Source organism: Rhizophagus irregularis, chromosome 9 (assembly GCF_026210795.1).
Source record: "Rhizophagus irregularis chromosome 9, complete sequence".
Taxonomy (NCBI): domain Eukaryota; kingdom Fungi; phylum Glomeromycota; class Glomeromycetes; order Glomerales; family Glomeraceae; genus Rhizophagus; species Rhizophagus irregularis.
In genome coordinates, this window is record NC_089437.1 from 3,608,139 (window position 1) to 3,630,884 (window position 22,746).

The following is a 22,746-nucleotide window of genomic DNA, read 5'->3' on the forward strand; positions in this document are numbered from 1 at the left end:
TTATTCTAAACTTGAGAATCTAATTTCTTCAGCAACGTCAAATTGATTAGATAAATCGAATGGATCAGGGTCGTCACAAATTGTCATAGTCCAATTTCCTAAATATTCGTAAAGTTGAGATACTGTTGATCTATTAGATGGGTCAACATCTAAACATTGTAACATTAATCTAGCGAAAACAAGTGGAGTTCCATTGACTATATTCGGTCTGAGTCCTGAACAAATTTCTTGTATAAGTCGTAAATCATGAGGTCTATGTGATAAGGGCGTACACCAGCTGACAACATCCGCTGATCCGCATGATCATGCCGAAGTTGTATATGTCAGACTCTTTGGATAACGTATATCCATTAAGATTTCGGGAGCAACGAAAGGTATTACGCCGTAAATTTGTTTAAAAGGTATTTGTTTATCAACATGCCCATGTACTAGTCCTGTGTCCGCAATTTTAGCATTTATTGAATCCATTTCGTTCTCAACCAATATGTTCCCTCCGTGTATGTATACTTCCGTGAATGAGATCACATTCATGAATACTATTTTATTTTATTTTATTTTATTTCAAAAGAGTAGTAATTAAAGTCCATTACAAATACAAGTGCTTAAGAAAACAGTTTATATGTAATAGTTATTTCACGTGTCGCATAAATATCACGGCTGCGCCGTGAAAATCGATATTTATGTGACCCGTGAAATAACTCTTATCTACAGTATATATCATCAAAAAAATCACTGGCGACCAATTAGTAAACATGAAAATAAATAGATGATACCTGGACGATATTTAAATCTTTCTAATTTTTGTAATTACCATCTTAATATTATATTCAACAATTTGATGGTTCTGATAATCTAATTTTAAATTTGTTAATTCGTGATCGTGAGTCAACTGCAAAAAATTCATAATTTCGGTGTAGCTCATAGTAATTTTTTTCTGATACCCGATTTTCATTCCTTAAATTAGTGTTATGATCCGGATGGATTCGTTATCCGTTTAATCCGGTCCGTAAATAAATGAATGATCCGGATGACCATCCGATTGAATTTCGATATAAAAATCCGGATGACCGATCCGTAAATAACGGATGATCCGAATAACCATCCGAATGGATCCGTTACTATAAAATTTAAGCGATCCGTTGATCCGTCAATCCGCGGATTTATCCGATTCGAAACCATCCGGATTGGATCCGGATGAAGATACGAATGATTCGTCATCTGCTATTTCTGTATACAAATCCGGATCCATCCGTTTGATTAGTACTAAATAATGCTCTTTATGTGAACCCATTTAACCCAACATATTCTAATACATAATATTTATCCCAAAGTTTCAAATAGTTTGTTTTTTACAATAATTTTTTCACATAATTTTCTACTTTTATTTGACGCCACAGATTCTCATTTTTTGCGGATCGTTTGAGTTGACTCGTGGATCACGAATTAAATTTGTTCAATTTCAAATCGTTTTATTTATGTAAAAAAAAAAAAAATTTACATGTACTATACATATACAATCAATGTTGAACAAAACTATATAATAATACATCTTATTGATAGGATCCGAAATAAATAAATCTTTAGGGAAGGTGGAATATTTTACTTTTAATCAACAATTGCACAGTCTGAACAATTAGAGTTATAATATTTCGAAAGATTTTCTGTGTAAGGATTAAGTATTCGAGATGTATAAATAGCTTGCGGATGAATTATTAATTGTTTTCTTTTAAAAAGATTTGCTTTTCGATAATTTTCTACATGTTCAAAATCATCATTTTTCCAAGAATATATTTGATCACTTATTTCGGTTGCATCTGGTCTCTTATTTGGATTTGAATCCCAACATTTTTTCATTAATTCAATATAACACTTTGGTGCCTCCAATTCATTTAATTTAGGTCTAATTCCTTCACATATATCTAATGCCAAAAATTCATCATGCACACGATTAGCAAAAGGTTGTCTTCCAGTAGCTACAAAATACATAATAATACCAAAACTATATATATCCGCTGCTTGAGTATAAAGTTTTCCTCTTAATACTTCAGGAGCTACATAAGGCATAACTCCATAAATTTTTTCTTCGTCAATATTGTCAACTTCTCCACATAATCCCATATCTGAAATACGTGTATAATCGCAAATATCACTAGTGCTAGTAAAAAGGAATAATATGTTTCCTGTATGAAAATCGTGATGAACCTTCTCTTTTTGATGAATTTCTTTAAGACCATTAATAATATTATTTAATACTTTTATTTTATTTGTCCAATCAAAATTTTCATAATTTTTATTGATCCATTTATTAAAATCACCGCCTTCCGCATATTGAAGAACCATAATATAGTTTTTAGTATCTGGATTTTGAGATATTCCATATATTCTAAGAATATTAAGACTATCAATTGAGTATTCTTTAGCCTATTAAACAAAAAGAAATGTAATTATTAAATTATTTATAATCTTTTTAAAAATCCATGATCTATAAAAGTGTTACCTCATTCAGAAATCCCTCAAATCCCTCATTGATATTTTGAGAACTATGTAAACATTTTAAAGCAACTTTTTTATTTATTTCTCTTGTCCATTCCATTTTATTGTCATCAAAACATAACGGACCATCTTCCCATATTGCTGAATATACCGTAGCAAAACCACCTTTACCTATTTTTTTAACTTTATTCAACTGACTGTATGGTATCCATTCAAATACTATATCATAATAAAAATTAATTTTTAATTGCATCTGTTGAATGAAATCAATAATCTTTTTATTAATTGGCAAATTATAAGACCAATTCGTAAAAAAATTTTTCGTATATTTTTCATAAATTTCAATCATCTTATTAATATGAAAAACTATAACATAATCATTCGTATCCGGATTTTGAGATATTCCATATACTTCAAGAATAATCTTATCTTTATCTGTTAAGTATGCTTTGACCTATTAAACATAAAAAAAAAATTCATATAATTAAAAAAAAACTTTTTTTTAGATCAAAAGTTTAAGTTTCATAACACATACCACGTTCAAAAATTCACTAATCATTAAGCACTTCAAAATAACTTTTTTATCTGATTTTCTTATCCACTCTTTACTATTATTGTCATAATATAATGGGCCATCCTTCCATGTTGCTGAATATACTGAAGAATAACCACTTTTACCTATTTCTTTAATATCATCAAATTTATTGTATGGTATCCATTCAAATACTGTATCATTCCAAATATTAATTTTTAATTGCACGTTTTGAATGAAATCATCGATTTTTTTATTACCACTAGTCCAAATTTTAAAATTTTTTTTTATATAATTTATTCGATAAGGCCTACGCCATTTATATATTATCATATTTATATATTTTATCATACATATTTGAATATCACAATAAGTATTGGTTGAATGCGTTCTAACCTATTTATAAAAGAAAAGATTTTATTATTCGATATTTGAATTAAATGTATCTGTTGTGCCTCAGCCTTTGGGTCACGTGCAATTATCAATATATTATTTAGAATAAAAAAAAAAAAATTTTTTTTTGTTATTTTCAAAAACGAATACAAAGCATTACATAAAGCCCAAAACTGCTTATTAATATTATAAAAAAAAGCTAGGAATGATTTTCGTGATTAACTGTAGATCATCACGTGTCAATACATAAATCATCTATACCTATTGGTCCAGTTGAAATCCGAGGAAAAGGATCATACCTTATTTAAAAATTCATCAATATCTTTTTGTGAATTGTATAGGTGTATCAAAACAACTTCTGTATTTGATTTTTCTAGTCTATTTCTCTTTATTATCATCAAAATATAATGGATCATCTTTCCATATTGCTGAATATACTGTAAAATGGCTACTTTTACTTCTTTCTTCGATAATATAAAACTGGTTATATGGTATCCACTCATTTGTCCAATTAAACATCTATTATAATTTTGTAGCGTTTCTTTGTTATCAAAGGCCCTTGCTCTCAAAGCAACCTTATTATTATAAGAAAGGACGGAATATAAATAAAAACGGGAGAGAAATAGGAATAATAAAAGTTAGGTAGCGTCTTTATTTCGTATCCCCACGTAAGATATAGTGGCTTACCGTAGTAACGAGGTCAATTTTTTTTCGTGTGTATGTATGCATATATTCGTTGAAAGTGTGAAGATGAAAGTAAGAGAAGTAAGAAAGAAAGGAAGAAAAAGAAATAATATAAGAGAAAATATGAATTGTTTTTAAAAATAAATTTTTGTTATAAATATAAACGAAAAATATATACAAGGGAATAAATCCGTAAATAAGGGATATCCTTTTTTAATATTATTTACTTGAGAAGATATTTCAAAAGATACTTTGAATGAAGCAAAAAAAAATTTTTTGAATTTATTCAGAAAAGAAAAAAAAGGGATTCTAGCCAATTAATATAGACGTTTGGACTGGGATTACTAGGATTACAAAAAAAAAAAAAATATAGAAAGTAATTTTTATATATTAATTAGATCACATGACTTCGTGAAGATCCCATTTTAAAAATCCTAGCGTGAGACCTTATGCACTATGTACTATAAGAAACCTTACGCTATGTGTATGTTTGACCGCTCTACAAGTTTCTCAATATATCAAAAAGGATTTAGAATGTCATTGTTGACTTTTATATGTAACATATTATAGAGGTGCGGACATAACGCAGAAGCAATAAAAAATAAAACCTAGTATAATATATATACAGTAGGTGGGCTTTTTTTTTTTTTTTTTTTTTGCATTATAAACCATTACATTAATTAGCCTTTTTACATTATCCTTTATTATACGAGAAAAGAAGTGTATTTTTTTTAGAGAAAAAAAAAAAATTTTTTTTATTTTTATTTGATCATGAGATAACCCTTGAAAAAAATGCGTTTATCAAAAATAAAAAAAATGTGTTCAAAGAAAAATATAGAAAAGAAAGAAAAGAAAAAACAAACAAACAAACAACATTAAGTGCCAATCTCTAAATAAGGAAAGTTATAAAAACGAAGAAAATTGAAATGAAGAAATTGATTTCGCGTTTATTTGAAAATCGTATAACTATGTAGAGCTAGTTATCGGATTACTATACTAAGAATAGCGCAGTTTTATAGGTAATAACTTGATATCTAGTTAATTTTATTAATGTTGTGGAATAAGGAATAACCCTTATTTTAATTACCTTCTTTTTTTTTTATACATATAAATTATAATTTTATATAAATAAAATGTGAGATCTCTATAAAAAGGGGCCCTCAGCCAAACATTATTATTAACCAATAAAATTTTTTTTTTCAATATTAACATTGGGAATTAAGTTTATATATGTGAAACCAAAAAATGGGATTGTGTATATCTGATGTATATCATTATTTATTGTATTTGATAATTAATATATACTATTTTACCTTATCTTTACCTCAATCTCCCTATAATTTTCCGTAAATCAAATGCATTAATAATATAGGATTGTATTTATTCATTTATCGTCGCAAGGTTCAACTGTACTATTTCTCTATAAGGTTTAGTCAGTTTTCTCCACATTAAATGAAGTTTCAACTTACTATTTTATGTTCCTATTATAACTATAAACTTTTCAGTATATAATGTTTATTATCTTTAATCGGCATAACATAATTCACATGACAATTTATTAGGTAATTATGTTTATTATATAATATATCATTTAAAAATCATTAATAAAATTAAACATTGGTTTGTTACGTCAAAAAGAAATTTTTGTTAAACTTTTTACAAATTTGGTAATTGGTAACCCGGCATAAACCCACATTATGATGCGTTTCAAAATTTACATACTTTGATTTAAACATTTATAATGAAATTCCTTTCTAAAAAAAGTATTCTTTGAATAAAACATTTTTACATACATTTAATTTTTCTTTATATAAAAAATTTTTTGGTTGCATTTCGCAGGAAAAAAAAGCATGGACCATCTCACAAATTACTTGTCAAAAAAAAATATTCAAGTAAGTGGTAAATTTCAATAGAAAATTTTAAACTACTGAAAATCCATACTTTCGCAGTTTCATAAATCTTATAGTTCACAGTTAATAGTTTATTCAAAAAAAAAAATACTTTTTTTTTCATTCTGTCGGTAGGTCCGGCACTGTATTATTAAAAATGTTGGTTATACTTTGTTATACCTCGTGTCTTGGATTTCGTATTGGGTTAAATTAAAAAATAATGAATATATATAGGGAAACAAAATAAATTTAAAAATTATTAATTTATTCATGCTTTGTGCATGGGCGAAAAAAAAAATAATTTTTTTCACTTTCTTTTTTTTTATTCTTTATAAAACCCACGCAAATAACCTAGAAGCATAATATCGCTTTAAAGTTTTTATTATATCTTTATTCGTCAGATTAAAAATCTCTTTTAAACTTTAATTTAAAATCTCACATGTCCTGAGAAGTGCGTAAGACGTTTTATTTATTTATAATTCTCAAGTTCGGTTATGTTCGGTTAACTTTGGTAAATTAAATACTAAATTTTTTTTTTATCGAATGATTTTACCCTATAAAAAATTTTTCAGAAAAATTAGAAAAATGGAAAATGGAATTTTTGAATTTTTTCCAGAATTTTTTTATAGGGTCATTTTTTTTTAAAAAAAAATAAATCTTCCTTAATTTGGAATTTGAAATTTTTTTTTTTTTGGTGATTATACAAACTAATGCAGGTGACAATTAAATAAAACTGATTCGCTTTTTTAAGATCGGTTCAAATAGGAAAAATATTCTTTTCTCTCTCTCTCTTTTTTTTTTAAAAAAAAACTGGAAAAAAAAAACTGGAATAATTTGTATTAATGTATATAAAGTATTGAGATAATGAAAAAGAATGTTCTCATTCTTCAGAAAAAAAAGTTATTTCTTTATTGTTAAAGGAATGATTGTTCTTCCAGCTATAATGGTAGTTATTGTGATTCCTAAATATGTCTAATAAAACCATGAAAATAATGGTAAAATGCGGTATTTATTTTTAAACAACGTGACGTCGTGACGTGGGTGAATTTAAAACTAACAATAGTAAAATGGGTAAAAATGTAGTATTTACTATAGCCCTTAAACTGTTTTGCAGCCAAATTTGCCTGCAATTTCGTTTTTTAATTAAAGATACTTTTAAATATCTTAAAATATTTTATTATATAAACTTATATTTTTGTTATAAATTCTATAATATTTTCTAAGTAAAAATCGAAAGTAAAATGATCGATAAATTATAACAAATAGTAGCTAAATTTTTTAAATTGAAATATCTTTTTATCCATTAACCCTAGAAATATAAAATTACCACCATTTGATGCGTCTTAATGAGAAGAATCTGATAGAAATAAAATTGTCCTTCTACAAATATTATGTAACAGGATAACTTATAAAATTAAAATTTTATAAATTAATATAACTTTTTATTTATCAATTTTAGAGTTATGATTTTATTAAATGCGCCTTAATAAGAGGAATCTAACAAATATAATTTCATCTTTCTATAATCACTAGATCTTAAGATATTTTAAAAATTCAAAAATTTTAAAATTAATTTTAGCCCTTACAGTTTAAGGGATAGGTCTAAATATATATAAAGGGATGGAGCTGTGAAGTGGTTGTATCATTGTTTTTTTTTTCTTTAACGATTTTTTGGTGCACGCCGGACTAAAAAATATTGTAAATCCCGATATTGAAATATGTATATTATGTATTTATGTATATTTTGTATATTTGCATATAAAAAAACTAATGAGGTAAATAAATATTAACAGTTAAGATAAATTTGGCGTAAATCCACTTTAAATATAATTCAAACTAGGAAGGACACTATTAAATATCATGTTCACGGCACACTTTTTTTTTACCCACTATTTATAATTTTTCAAATATCTTTATTTAGGAATATCAAAGTTTTCAACGAAAAATTTTAAGAATTTCGATTTATATAATAAAATGTTATTCATATAATAAAATGTTTAAATTTAAACCAAATCTCGTGAACAAAAACAAAAGATACCAGATTAAAAAATCGATTCCTTTCGGAAATCGGAATTATAAAAATTTTTATTAATGGTTTAAAAGGATATGGTTAAAATTATTTATTATTTATTTATTATTTAATTACTATTTTATTATCATGATTTTATTATCATTTTTATTACTATTTATTTACTACTGTGTTTTTTTAGAGTTCATCTCAGAAAAAATTCTTGTAAATTTAATGGATAACAGATAATAACTTTATTTAAAAAGGTTAAATTTAATTTTTTTTTGTTCTTTATCGGAAAATGTTACATGTGATTCATTTTTTCCTTTAAAGATCTGAAAAATTGGTAGATCGATCTTGTGGAATCATGAATTATTATTATGAATATTTGTGTTGCGTTGGTGTTTAGAGATGAAGTCGATTAGTGGGAAAGAAAAAACAATTTTTTTTTGATTGATGAATAAATCATTAAAGGTTGGTATTAGTGATAAAAAATGATTGTTAATACGATAAAATATTTACGGAAAAATAAGATTGAATTCCGGGAGTAGGTTTCCGGAAAGATCCTATCAAACAATGGACGTTGTAATACAAATGTTATGATTAATCACATGATTATATTCATGTTCATTGACCACAGTTTTTAAATAAAACCTATTTAGGCATTATTCCATAGATATAGTATTCATTGAATAATAATAATTAATTACAATGAAAATCATAATGTTAGGGTCTCCATACATTGAGGAGTCTTTACATTTTAATTGTTCCGAACTATCAAACTATCGAAAAAAAAAAATCTATTGTTTCACGAACTTCAAACATTTTCATCATTGACCCCAAAAAACAATCGCAATCTCTTTTATTGTGAGAAAAAAAATAGGTCAATTGTATGTATATACATATGCTATAAATTGGGCAGAAAAGAGGCTTTTTGCATTTCTCACATTTAAAAGATTATGCATTACGTACATTTTACATGACACATGAATAATTATCCACATAAAGTTACTTGTGAATTTCGTCATGTCGAAATTGTCAAAATTATTTTTCTATTTCGTCATTTGCATTTTGGTCAATTTTAATAATAGAATAATTTCGTTATTTCGACATGTCGAAATGTCGAAATTATTTTTACCATTTCGGTAATGACCTTTTTATTTTTCGGCAAGCAACTTTACGTAGGACATCATCCCACTTTAGGTCGTTTTTACTATAGCCTACAATCTAGAATATTTTAATTAAAATCTAATTTTAGTTATAAACCTTTTTTTATACAGTTTTTGTTATTTTTCTTTCTTTCTTTCTTTTCAATCATAAGATATTTTTGTTGATTACCCCAATTCTTGCTAATGTATTTCCCGGATTTCTCAACATTTCCTCAATTAAGTTGTTTTGCGTTTAATTTTATTCTTTTAACTTGTAATAATTTCATTTTAAAGTAATAAAAACCTAAACCCTGCATTTTTTTTTCTTATATTTCTTAATCATTCATAACCCTGTAAAAAAAAGTCGATCCGTTTTTTTTATTCCATCTTTTTTCCGTAAAAGGCTCATATTTCCGGAATTAATAACTTTATATCATGGAATTATTTGCATTTTCCGTGAATGGATCCGTGAAAGGCTCATTTTCACGGAGTTTTTACAGAAATAACGGATAAAATTTTTTATAGGGTAACAAACGCTGTTTACCAGGCATGGAGTTTCACTGTCTCAAAGAATTTATTCCGTATTTCTTTACTTACTATTTTTTTTTCTTCAAACTACATACATACATACACATGTTACATTTGATTAAAAAGCGATTTCTTTTTTTACGCATTAATGCATCATATGCATCATATGCATTAATGCGTCAAAATATTTTGAAACTCTTCCATTAAATCTTTTTTTTCTAAAGCGAATCAACGATAGTGATAATGATAAATACGGTAAACAAAAAAATAAAAAAATAAAAATAAAAAAAAAAAATTTTTTTTAAAAAAACATTATTTTGTAAATGAATTTATCCCACCATTTTTTAAGTAATAAATTTATTATTTATTTTTTTTCGGTCTATTTTCCATGTAAAGGATCTTTCTAACCAGATTTTTTTTTTTTTACAATGAAAGTTTGATAATGTGCAGAATATGTACATAAAGTGTGTGACCTGACATAATAAAAAATGTAATCAATGTAATCAATGATGTAATAAATGTAGTAAATGATAGTAAATGTGGTGTAGATAACGTGATCTTTTTACATTCCAAACTTTAATAATAATTTTAATGATGAAAGATATTAAATTAAAAAAGGCAGAATTCAAAACGAACGTTTCATTATGTTTCATTATATTTCATTATGGTTATTATGGTTCATTTTTCTTTGAAAAAGAGATGCACGTCAAAAATTTGAGAAATGTAATCTTTGATTCGAGAATTAATCTTATTAACACCAAATTCTTTAAAAAAATTTTTTTTGGGTAAATAAATAGATATAAAAGTATAATAGATTTCATAAAAAATAGTACACTTTTGTTATAAATATAATGTAAATATTATTTATATTAATAATTTATTTGTTTAATATTTATAAAGGTACCTTCTGCTTTTCTTTTCTTACAAATTTGTTTACCTAAAAAAAAAGCAGGGTAACCTAAAGATACTATATATTGTAATAAAATTGCCACATTTTATTTTATTTTTTTTTTTGTGATATTACCATATATGATATATCTATATTTTATAAAAAAAAGCGACTTGTATCCAAATTTGTAAAGAGATTGATAGAATTGACCTGTTTAAAAACCTGATTTTTTTTTCACTTTATTCTAATTACCCAAAATAATTTTAAAATAGTGAAATGAAATTTTTTTTTAAGAAATTCTTTTGCAGATCAAACCATTTAGATGTTTATTTATATATATATATATATATAGAATATACGCCAAAAAAATTACTTTTCAACAATTTCGAAACAATACCACTGTATATGATGGTTCGATGGTTAATGGTCATGTAATATCTGGTAATATCTGATATATTATTAATTAATGTATTATTTATAGAACAAATCTCGAATTCGAAAAAAAAAAAAAGTTGTCAAAAAATAAATGCGTGTATGCAATGCAAATAATGTACCCCACAAAAAAATGATTAATGATATTTGGTAAAAAAAAAAATTTTCATATACTTTAGCCCATTTTTTGCCCAAAATATTATTTCTCATAAACGGTTTACCGTTTGGGAGTTAGGGACGAAAATTTTTTTTTTGCTGCGACGATACGATGATGTCACGATGTCATGCTTTTTTTTTTAAAAAGAAATTTTTTAGGTTTAAAATTCTTTTTTTAAAAATTAAAGTGTTAGGCAAACAGTATTTAATCCAGTTGTCAAGTAGCAAGAGGAAAAACTTACTGGAAATATTGGAAGATGGAGCATGAGTAAAAACTGGCTAAAATTAAGAAAAAAGATGGAAGCATGAATAAATTTCTCCGAACTTGGAGCATTAGGTTGAACAATATTTACTTTGTGGATGGCTCTTTTAATCTTTATGCTTTATTAAAGTTGTAATTGGGCTTTTATTGGGCTCTTTTTTTAAATTGAATAGGCTAGTTAATTGTGGCCTTTATACCTAAGAAACCCTAAGAACGAGCGAGAGAGAGAGGGACTTGTCGACTTTGGCAATATTTGGACCTTTCGGGAACAAATATGCCTTATACTTCCCATAAAAAATTTCCTGGGAAAAACTCCGATAAATGATCATTTTCTAGTTTTTATTCCAAAAAAACTCCGAATAGGTTTATCATCTTTATCGTCTTCATTGATATCATTAGCAGTCACCATTGCTGCATCTCTCTGCTGTTTATTACAAGTTTACAACAGAGTGATGCCTATGAAAATTCAATCATAAATAAATTATTTTTTCCATACAACCATTATTTATTATTTATTTATCATGTTTAATAAATGTATAAATTGATAATACTTGATATAACGAACCCAGTCAACCCATGATATAATGAACTCTTGACTTACTGAACTTACCAGTTTCACATTATTTAAAAATCTCGATATACCAATAACATATACCGCTTATAATAAAGCATATAAAAAAAAATTCGTGATTACGTAATTGGAATTTTCCATAATTTATGTTGGTGGTAATAATTAAAATCTTAATCCTGGTCAAAATTAATAATTCCAGTTGGTTAATTATTAAATTTTTTCAGAAAGAATATTATAAATATAATTTAAATTTTTTAAAAAAAATCATTAGCCCGTTGACCGCAGCACCGCAGCAGAATATCTAAAAAAAATTAAAATAAAACGACAATTAGTAATAATTTAATATTACTAATCGCCCGACGCTAAAAGAAACTGAAGCTATTTACTGTTTAAAAAAATATTCAATTTACGATAAATTCCTCAAATTGTCCAAAAAGTGATGATGCATTTTTTAAAAAATATACAATTTTCGATTTAATGGCTTTTTTATAATATACATTAAATAATTTATTTTATTTCACGTGTCGCATAAATATCATGATTTTCACGGCGCAGCCGTGAAATAACTATTACATTGGAAAAAAACAGAGTTGGCGTCATGAAAATTAGTTTTAAAGTTATGATAATTTTACAGCATTAAAATATAAAACAGATCAAGTCAGAGAATTAAAGGAATTTGAACGCTTAAATCGATCGATGATGCTAAAATGCAAAATCGAAAAGAAACAACAACTGAAAGTAAACGAAATTTTCCGGTAATCGATAATCAAAATAACAAAAAAATTTTAAATTTTTTTTTTTTATTATAAAAAATTCCTTATCTATATTTTTTCATAATTTTACGAAAAATTTCTAAAAATTAAATTTGATTTACGATAAATTCCTTATTAACCTCTAATAAAATTTTTATATTAAATAAACATTAATAACTGTTACGTAATAGTATTCTTGTTTAAATAGTATTAATTAGTGAAATTATTACTATTATTAATATTATTATAAATATATTTATTCGAATAACGCAAAATATATTTATTTCGATTATATCACAGTACTGAAACTTGATCCAAACCTAAAAGGTTAAAGAACGAAAAAAAAAATCAAAAATTCGGTTTTGAAAAAAAAATTTTTATACTTTTTATTTAAAATCAACGTTCGGATAGCTGTGGTGATAACGATCCGCTGGATCACAAGAACGACCGAAAATAAAACCTTTATAATAATAATTAATAAAAAAACTATACTTTCTCCGTTAGTATCATAAGAAAAAAAAATCTTCACGGATTGGATTGGCCATTGGAAAGCACACCGTACACATGACCCGATACCAAACCAAATTATTTTAACTCTTGTTTATCGCTTAATAATTATTAATTTTTTGAAATTTTTGATAACAAAAATATTTTAATGTTAATCATTTAGTCAGCGATGTCTGACCGAACAACTGTTGACGCGAAAAAAAAACTATCTACTATCATTTCACGATCTTCCGTTCCGAAATAAGAAAAGAATATTATCAATTCTGTCATAAATAGATAAATTTAAAATCAACAAATAATTTTTTTAGTTCATCGAATGTGATATTATGTTTTTCTCGATAAGATAAAATTTATAAAAATATTGTTTCATAATTGTCAATTTCGAAATTATTGAAATGTTAATATTAGAACTTTTGCATTATATTTGATTGCTTATCTGTAATAGTCGTATAGGATAGAACTTTTAGGCTCTACCATCGTTACCACATCGTAAGTCGCTCTTGTCTAAATCGAGTCACGGATCATTTCGTGAGAATTGTGCGATCGTAATATTAAAACTTTTTTTAGTTATGTCAACTAAGGATGTTCATCGGTTCTAAAAGACCGTGGTCCTACGGTCTTACACCTTAAAAAGACGGACCGGTCCGTCTTGGTGTTGGACTGCGGTCTTTCGGTCCTGTATCGCATATATTAAGATCGTCGGTCTTTTTAAGGACCGCAGTCTTTTTAAGACGATCAGTCTTTTTTCTTTTTTTTGCAAACGAAAAAATTTTTTATATAAAAATCATTATTATATGAAGAACGGTATGAGGACTGGTCAGTCCTCGGGACCGGTCCTACTGCGCCATGAAAAATGCAAAACCGCGGTCCGGTCCTACAAGTCCTGGGACCGACTAGGACCGGTAGGACCGATGACCATCCTTAATGCCAACACGTCATGCATAAAAATTTAAATAATTTAAGAATCTTTTTTTTTAAATAATAATAATAATTTCACTATTAATAATATTAATAAAAATAAACGGGAATGTTATTAATATTTACTAATATCAACATTTTATTATGAAAGCGCGTAAAACAGCATAAAAATTATTACGCGGCATACACAACAATCCATCTCCATCCTGTGCCAGGTTCTTTACATTCTCCACATATTCCATATGCTTGTTTTCTTCTTTGACAATTATTGATATATTTGGATAGATTGATCGGTATTTGCTTACTTTCGCATCATGACATAATGACATCATAAGTCAATTACAACATTTTTTGTATTTATTGTTATTATTAATTTATAAAAAAGTTTGTACAACAAAAAAATATATAAAAGACCTTACTCCCTTTTTTTATTTCTTTATCTGTTATTAAAAAATTTCTCATTATAAAATTTTTAATGTCTGAACAACAAAATACAGCTGAACAGCAAAATACGTCTGAACAACAAGCTAAAAATAATAAATTGAAGCATTTTGACCATCCTGGTTGGAGCGTAAATATTTTAAAAAAATTTTTTTTTTTAGGAAACAATTTTTTATTTGAAATATAAAAGTTCTAATACAAATGTCATGCAGGGTTTTAGAGACTTATTTTATAGTAATTCGGTTGATATTCGACCCGTTCCACCGGACCAATATAAGCTCGTGTATGAGATTCCAGGTGATTAATATTAATATCAATCGTTATAATTTTATTTTTTTTTTTGCGGTCTAACACGGTATCATTCATTAATTTTAGGATGGAATCTCTCACAGAGAAGCCAGACTACTAGTATGTCTGAACGGATGTTGGAGCAGAATACTAGTAGTATTTGTAAGGATAAAGAAACACCCAAACTGAAGCATTTTGACCATCCTGGTTGGAATGTGAATATTAAAATTTTTTTAATTTTTTTTTTTTTTGAAATACAAGATTCTAACACAAATATAATGCAGGGTTTCAGAGATTTGTTTCATAGTGATTCGGTTGATATTCGAATCGTTCCAACAGAATATAAGCTCGTGTGAGATTCCAGGTGATTAATATTAATATCAATCTTGTTATAATTTTTTTTTTTTCGCGTTTTAACACGGTTTCATTCATTAATTTTAATAAGGACGGAAATTGAAAAAATAGTCAAGGGATGGTAAGATGGAATGTTAGGTATATATTATAGGACCTAGATGGTAGGGATGTTAACATCCTCTGCTGGCTGTACAGAAGGCCAGGCTAGCTATATATGATAATATAATAAAGGTGTAAAGTATTTTCTAAAGGTATATATATTATGTATATATGTTAGTAACCATGCTAAAAGTGGCGATGCTGAAACCCTTGATCTAAAAATTTGCGATCATTAAAAAATATCTTCAGCATGATAACGTGCCGATGCGCAGCATCTAGTTGTAATCTTAAAACATTTTTCTTCAAAAAGAACTTGCAAAATTTTTTTACCGCACAAAGAAGCAAGCAATATAAATCCAACACTGTATTAAAAACTCTAATACTCTTTGTTTGATGTAAGTTGGAACGCAAAATCAATACCTTATTTTTACTAACAATGTCTTCAACTTCTCACAGAAAATGCTTCTTTACACTACGAAATTTTCTGGTTGTAAGTACAAAATCTTCGCCACATTCCCTTCAACAAAGACACAAACGTTCTTCTTATTGAAATTTTTTTTGTTTTTTTTAAAAAAAAAAGATTAGCCATTGTCTAATAACCATAAACCAACCGGTCGTCTGTTTTTTTTTAGAAAAAAAAGAAAAATGCTCTAGCTAAATAATTATAAAAGAGTTTAACTCGGATATGCTCAAGTCGAATCGAGTTACACTAGTGCGAGTCCAAGCTCTAATTTAGCTTTTAGATATAAAGTTCGATATTATATCTTTCGAAAGAAGAAACAGCAAGCTAATGAAAGATAGACTGAAATTGTTCATATGAACAAAAGTTGTATTAGTAACATTGTTTAGAAAATGAAAAAGAAGTCGTAATGATTTTGAATCAATAATAATAAGTATTATAAGTTCGAATAAAAATATCATCTTCTCCTTATATCACACGTAGCTTTACAATATTTATTATTTATAAACTATTCGATTAGATTATCCTGAATATTTAAATAAAAGTATTCAACCAAAATAACCAAAATAAGTATAAGTAAATACAATAATTTATTTATTTAATTGCAAATTATAGCTTTGGACATGATTATAATACAAAATAAAAAAAATGGTAAATATAAATACATTTTAAGAAGAAAAGAAAATTGATAGTTCTATAATGGTTAAAGATCAAAATTATTAATATTATTAATAAGAAGAGTATTCAATTTGTTTTTCTCTCTATGTAATAGAAATAAGTTTCTCATATTAAATAACTATCAAAAAATTTTAATAATATTTTTCTTTTTTGTCATCTTTGTGATCATTCTTTTTGTCATCGTATCCGTATTCGTCATCGTACTTATCCTTTCCATCGTAGCTATCGGGGTAGTAATCGTAGCTGTCTTTCTCATCCTTGTAATCTTTTTCCTCGGCTACTGCGCTACGTCTGTAATATTTTTCTTTTTTGTCATCTTTGTGATCCTTCTTTTTGTCATCATATCCGTATTCGTCATCGTACTTATCCTTTCCATCGTAGCTGTCGGGGTAGTAATCGTAGCTGTCTTTCTCATCCTTGTAATCTTTTTCCTCGGCTACTGCGCTACGTCTGTAATATTTTTCTTTTTTGTCATCTTTGTGATCCTTCTTTTTGTCATCATATCCGTATTCGTCATCGTACTTATCCTTTCCATCGTAGCTGTCGGGGTAGTAATCGTAGCTGTCTTTCTCATCCTTGTAATCTTTTTCCTCGGCTACTGCGCTACGTCTGTAATATTTTTCTTTTTTGTCATCTTTGTGGTTCTTTTTGTCATCGTATCCGTATTCGTCATCGTACTTATCCTTTCCATCGTAGCTGTCGGGGTAGTAATCGTAGCTGTCTTTCTCATCCTTGTAATCTTTTTCCTCGGCTACTGCGCTACGTCTGTAATATTTTTCTTTTTTGTCATCTTTGTGATCCTTCTTTTTGTCATCATATCCGTATTCGTCGTCGTACTTATCCTTTCCATCGTAGCTGTCGGGGTAGTAATCGTAGCTGTCTTTCTCATCCTTGTAATCTTTTTCCTCGGCTACTGCGCTACGTCTGTAATATTTTTCTTTTTTGTCATCTTTGTGATCCTTCTTTTTGTCATCATATCCGTATTCGTCGTCGTACTTACCCTTTCCATCGTAGCTGTCGGGGTAGTAATCGTAGCTGTCTTTTTCATCCTTGTAATCTTTTTCCTCGGCTACTGCGCTACGTCTGTAATATTTTTCTTTTTTGTCATCTTTGTGATCCTTCTTTTTGTCATCATATCCGTATTCGTCATCGTACTTATCCTTTCCATCGTAGCTGTCGGGGTAGTAATCGTAGCTGTCTTTCTCATCCTTGTAATCTTTTTCCTCGGCTACTGCGCTACGTCTGTAATATTTGTCTTTTTTGTCATCTTTGTGATCCTTCTTTTTGTCATCGTATCCGTATTCGTCATCGTACTTATCCTTCTTATCATCATCATAATAATATGTAGATGGTGCGTCACGTTTATTATTCAATTCAACCTCAGAAATAGGAGCAGCATTAACTAATAATTTTTTTGAAAAAAAAATTTAGTAAATTAATTTCATTTATTTACATAATAATTTCATATTCAAGTTTCTATTATTCACCATTAAGAGCCGAAACTCCCAAAGCCGTTAAACAAACAAGAGTTGTGAACTTCATTTCTTTTTTTATTAATTAGATCTTTTTTATCTCGATCTTTTTAATTATTTCAGATCGAACTGAAGAAATTTTGAAGGGAAAAAACGAGTGTTTATATAATTTTTTGAAAATCAAAAAGATTCTTAAAAAGTTCATATATTTTTAAATTAAAGAGTAATAATTCCTTCAAATAGAAATCTCATAGTTATATTCAACCAACTCTTTTCAAAAATTGATGATTGAAATTGTATAAAGAGAACGTAAAAGGAAACTTCATAGCTATTATATAAAATAACATTTTTATTAATAGATCATTTTAATTTCACAAAAATCCTTTTTCGCGAACAACAAAAAAAAAATGAAAAAATTAATTAATTCATTTTTTTTTTATTATAATCAGAAAAAACTATTTGTATATATTTTTAGCTTTTCTTACTTTTTCTTATAAAGAATGGTAATTTCATAGATATAAAAAAAAGATTGTTTTCATTGTTCATTTTGTCCTTTGCAATTTTTTATCAGTTTAACTAAAAGTAGAAATAATGATAGTTATGATAGTCATGCATGCAATTGATCTACAAATCTTTTCAGTCCTTAGTAATTATTTAATTCTGGCCGGTGTTATCAAAAAAAGGAAACTTTTACGTTAATTTTATTCAATAAATTCTCGATTACATATAAAGTTATTTCATAAATTATGAACACAATATCAGGAAAAAAAACTTATTTTTTTTAATATATTACTCATTTGACGACTTTGACGTAATAAGAATAATGAAAATCAAACACAGAAACACAGTATAGTAGTTTTATTATTATCACAATTCTATAATTATAAAATCTTGTACAAACAAAAAAAAAATCTTGTACAAAAGATTAAACCATAAAAAGTAAATTTATTCGTGATATGAGATTAACACCGCCCGAAATGATTTTCTTGGGATTTTTAGTATATCCCAGATAATCCCACACGGAAATGAAATTTTTTACTTTTTTAAAAAACTTCGAAAATTTAAATATCTTGAATATTACTAGATATGAACCATAATTTTATTATGATATTTATGATATGAAAAAAAAATTATGCTCCGTCATATACGGTAGGAAAAATATAACCAAATCAAAGTAATAAACCGAATTTTTTTATTTCGAATTAAAACGATGAATAAAGGATGAAAAAAATAAATTTGCTGTGCCACGGACTGATAAGTATTTTTTTTTTATCTTTTTTTTTCGTTTCTTAAGTTTATATTCGAAAATGTTTCACATTGATAAATATATTTTATTAGACTTATTGTTTACATAGATTTTTCCATTTTCATAAGGAACATGGTTTATAAAAAAATTATATTTATTTGCTTGCCTCGGTGAATCTGTAATTTATTTTTTCACATGTACGGGTGTTGACCCGATTTGTATTTATCTTTTATCTGTATTAATAAAGAATTTATTTTTATGACATTTCACGCCATACACACGAAAACACGCACACATGTTTAAAAATCAAAGTAGAGCTTTTTATTATATTTTATGCCGGCTGACTGTTGAAAAGATGTATAAACTATTAATATCTTTCCGAAAAATATGTCAATAGTAAGGAAATGTGTTAAAGATCATTTATGGTCCGCAACCCTCAATTGTGTGGAAAATAGCAAAACATGGTGCCCGTGGTTTGCAGTTGAAAAACGTCGTACTCGAACGATTAAGATATGAAGGAGTTTGCAGAGAAAAAAGGGGTCTTTGCATTACAAGTAAGTGCCGTACACTAGCCAGAAAACATGTTATAGAAGACAAAAAATATATCCCAGTCCGTAAACTACGAAATATTATTGATTTTGCAAAAAATATTGCACAAGAGCGGGTCTTTCAACAGAATATGTTAATTCGACTATTCCAATGCTTTGGAGATGTGGCAAAGGTCATGAATGGGCTACAACCCTTTATCGAATAAAAAATATGGGAAGATGGTAAGATAGTGTTCACATTGTGCTGGTAATTTCTTTGTGGTCTTATAGAAGCAAAGGAAATCGCTCACAGTAGGGACGGTATGTATTAATCTGTGTTCCAATGCAATGGATATGTAACAAAGGTCATAGATGGGTTTCAAGTTTTAATTGTATAAAGCACTCTAAGAAATGGTTGCAATGGTTGCTTAAATAAATATGAAAATCTATGTCATGAAGCCATAATAACATTCTTGCAGATTTCTTGAAAATACATTCTCAAGGATTAGAACTCGATATTTACTATCTACAGTATGGATTTGCTATAGAGGTACAAGGCAAACAACATGAGTAACATGTGAAACACTTTCATAAAGATCTGGAAGAATTTGAAAAGCAGTTGATGCGTGATCAGATCAAAAAGAAACTCTGTGAAGAGAATGGGATTGCAGTCATTGCACTAAGAAGGTAGTTTGGTATTACAAAGGCCCATATCCAGTTATTCCTGAGTATCTTCATGAACTTTTTTGTTCGTAGCTTGTAAGGATTATAAGCTTTGATATGGCAGTATATTTGGAAAACGCATGTAAATATGTGGGTGCAGATAATTTACATCGAGAAAAAGCGATTATGGATGTTCTTAAGCTTCATATTTTTCACAATCAAAGGTACAGCCAAGCTATAAAACCACTCCAATACAGCATCGTTCCTTACGAGTCACAGGAATATTTCACTCCTAGCCATTATAATGAAACTTTTTCTGAAGAGATCAAAATCAACCCATCATTTGAATCTTACCTCGTCTCTGACATCGAAGATTTTTTTCAAAGAAGAGGGAAATCTTTAGTAGATGTCTTTGTTGATAACATTATCCTGCTCAATATTAATTCATCAGAAATGTGGGCGTAATGTACGAAAAGAACTTAACAAATGGAAAATTGTCAACAATTTAACCTTCCTTCATGGATCACTTCCACGATGAAATTCGTAACAGTTCCAAATCTATCAAATGCAGTTCCTTTAGTAATGAAGCTTATCGTTATCGTGCAATCCAATCAGAACCCTGCTCAGGATCAGACTTGGTGCTCTCTCTTGTGGATAATGAGCAAAAGGTGGTACTGTTATTAGTGAGCTGTACAGTTTCTGGAAGACCTATTGGGCGAAAAAAAGTCGAAAAGCAGTTAATCAAGTCGTGTATGAAATCTCAGTATATAGAAACCCCGGGAAAGAGAAAAATTTGAACCCGTGAAATTTTCCTCTTATAAAAAACAATTATGCCTCCAAATAGGAATTCCCGCAGCTAATGAAAAGGAAGAGTATGGACAAGATTTAGACTTTGATGGTGTAGATTACGATTTGAACTACACCGAAAATACCGGGTTCTGATAAAAAGAATCATGAGACAATCAAAAATTCAACGGAGAATCGGAAACATATTTATATTTCAGTGGAATTTCCTCGTGGGCAGAATAAAAGGTCAAAATTGTTTCGATAAGATGATCTCGTGATTATTGTGGACAACCGTAATATGGAACACGTTTTTGGACCGGTCATTAAAAAGCTAATGGAAACTCTAAGGTGCGTATCTTACACAATAAGTTGGCAGCAAATGCATTCTAATGTAAGAATTTTTATTCTAGACAAAGATGGAAAATAAAGAAAATTCGATGGATCTAACACTAACAGAATAGCATGATGAAAAAAATATTAGTCTGCAAAGTAATGTATGCGAAATCACCATATGAACATACACTTGTTAGAGAATTATTTTAGTATGAAATTTTCACATTATTGATTACTAGTAACATAAAATTTATATTTGCGAATATATAATAAAACAGCACATCTTTATTTTGTAAATGAGTTATCAATGTAAAAAGTTCAGCTAAACTAACTAAACTAATAAAATATGAAGTAGCGGAAAGATATTTCAAGGGAGGAATGTGCCCGGTATTGGTGTGGCAACAGCCCACGCGGATAATTGTTTTTTCCTAGATGCTAGTCGTGGATGGAACAATCGCGGAGTAAAAAAATGCGAATCTAATCTTACATTGCATAGACCCTAAGAATTTTTCCGATGTCATACCGCGCCTTTCACATGAGTGTTGCGCCCGGATTATGATCGAGATACCTTCGGATCGAGTCATTTCTTCGCGTAGAATATCATGGTTCGGATGGTCTATAGGTCCACCTCGGCGGGATTCAGAATCTTCAGAATTAGGTGAAATTACTAACGTCTCATTAAATTATAAAAAATTATAACAACTTCTCTTCTTTCTTCTTATTCATATAATAATAATTTTATTAGTACTAATAATAATCATTCGTTCCTTCCTCTATCCTTATCTCTTCGGAAACTCTAAAAGCCTGCCAAGATGTCTTCATCCGTGATTCGAGGCGTCACTTCCTCACGTTTCGCGTCAGATTCATCGTAATCAGTATCAGAGTTGGGAGAACTTACAGAATTTTCATTCTGGCTTTCTTCATTTGAAGATTCGTAATGGATCTGGTGGTTCGAGTCTATAGATTCGTCGGAGTCAGAGTCAGAACTAGAAGAACCTGCTGACGTTTCATTCTGGCTTCCTTCGTCCGAAAATTCGCTAGCCTCCGGCTGGATACTATTTCTGCATCCTCTTTCGAAAGTTTCATCCCCAGAATCATCATCAAATCTCTTCATAAAAGCGTCGTCGTAGTATGACAAAATGTCTCGGTTTTCGAAGTCAACTGATTTATAATATGCTGAATTTGAGTATCTTTTAATCCCGAGATAGCACTTGCACTATATGTAACGTTTTGGATC

At 28.1% G+C, this 22,746-nt stretch overlaps 6 protein-coding genes across 6 annotated transcripts; 2 read left to right on the forward strand and 4 right to left on the reverse strand.

The window, feature by feature from the left end:
* On the reverse strand, nucleotides 1-468 carry OCT59_029847 (uncharacterized protein; the record flags this gene model as incomplete). The annotated part of the gene is made up of 2 exons (XM_066146255.1): nucleotides 1-215; nucleotides 330-468. The coding sequence occupies 2 exons, from the start codon at nucleotides 466-468 to the stop codon at nucleotides 1-3; spliced, it is 354 nt and encodes a 117-aa protein (XP_065994919.1).
* A 1,137-nt stretch (nucleotides 469-1,605) lies between these two features.
* OCT59_029848 (uncharacterized protein) lies at nucleotides 1,606-3,052 on the reverse strand (the record flags this gene model as incomplete). The annotated part of the gene is made up of 3 exons (XM_025308828.2): nucleotides 1,606-2,421; nucleotides 2,498-2,947; nucleotides 3,029-3,052. The coding sequence occupies 3 exons, from the start codon at nucleotides 3,050-3,052 to the stop codon at nucleotides 1,606-1,608; spliced, it is 1,290 nt and encodes a 429-aa protein (XP_025173321.2).
* Nucleotides 3,053-14,637: 11,585 nt separating this feature from the next.
* On the forward strand, nucleotides 14,638-15,370 carry OCT59_029849 (uncharacterized protein; the record flags this gene model as incomplete). The annotated part of the gene is made up of 6 exons (XM_066146256.1): nucleotides 14,638-14,733; nucleotides 14,816-14,900; nucleotides 14,979-15,106; nucleotides 15,176-15,197; nucleotides 15,249-15,255; nucleotides 15,337-15,370. 6 exons carry the CDS (start codon nucleotides 14,638-14,640, stop codon nucleotides 15,368-15,370), a joined length of 372 nt encoding a protein of 123 aa, XP_065994920.1.
* Nucleotides 15,371-16,613: 1,243 nt separating this feature from the next.
* OCT59_029850 (uncharacterized protein) lies at nucleotides 16,614-18,084 on the reverse strand (the record flags this gene model as incomplete). Its single annotated transcript, XM_066146257.1, has 2 exons — nucleotides 17,970-18,084; nucleotides 16,614-17,884 (listed from the first exon to the last, which is right to left on the reverse strand). The coding sequence occupies exons 1-2, from the start codon at nucleotides 18,022-18,024 to the stop codon at nucleotides 16,614-16,616; spliced, it is 1,326 nt and encodes a 441-aa protein (XP_065994921.1). The 5' UTR covers nucleotides 18,025-18,084.
* A 2,423-nt stretch (nucleotides 18,085-20,507) lies between these two features.
* OCT59_029851 (uncharacterized protein) lies at nucleotides 20,508-20,855 on the forward strand (the record flags this gene model as incomplete). Its single annotated transcript, XM_025327008.2, has 1 exon — nucleotides 20,508-20,855. One exon carries the CDS (start codon nucleotides 20,508-20,510, stop codon nucleotides 20,853-20,855), a length of 348 nt encoding a protein of 115 aa, XP_025173323.2.
* A 908-nt stretch (nucleotides 20,856-21,763) lies between these two features.
* Nucleotides 21,764-22,728, reverse strand: OCT59_029852 (uncharacterized protein). The gene has a single exon (XM_066146258.1). The coding sequence runs from the start codon at nucleotides 22,621-22,623 to the stop codon at nucleotides 22,306-22,308; it is 318 nt and encodes a 105-aa protein (XP_065994922.1). The 5' UTR covers nucleotides 22,624-22,728; the 3' UTR covers nucleotides 21,764-22,305.
* Between the last annotated feature and the right edge of the window lie 18 nt (nucleotides 22,729-22,746).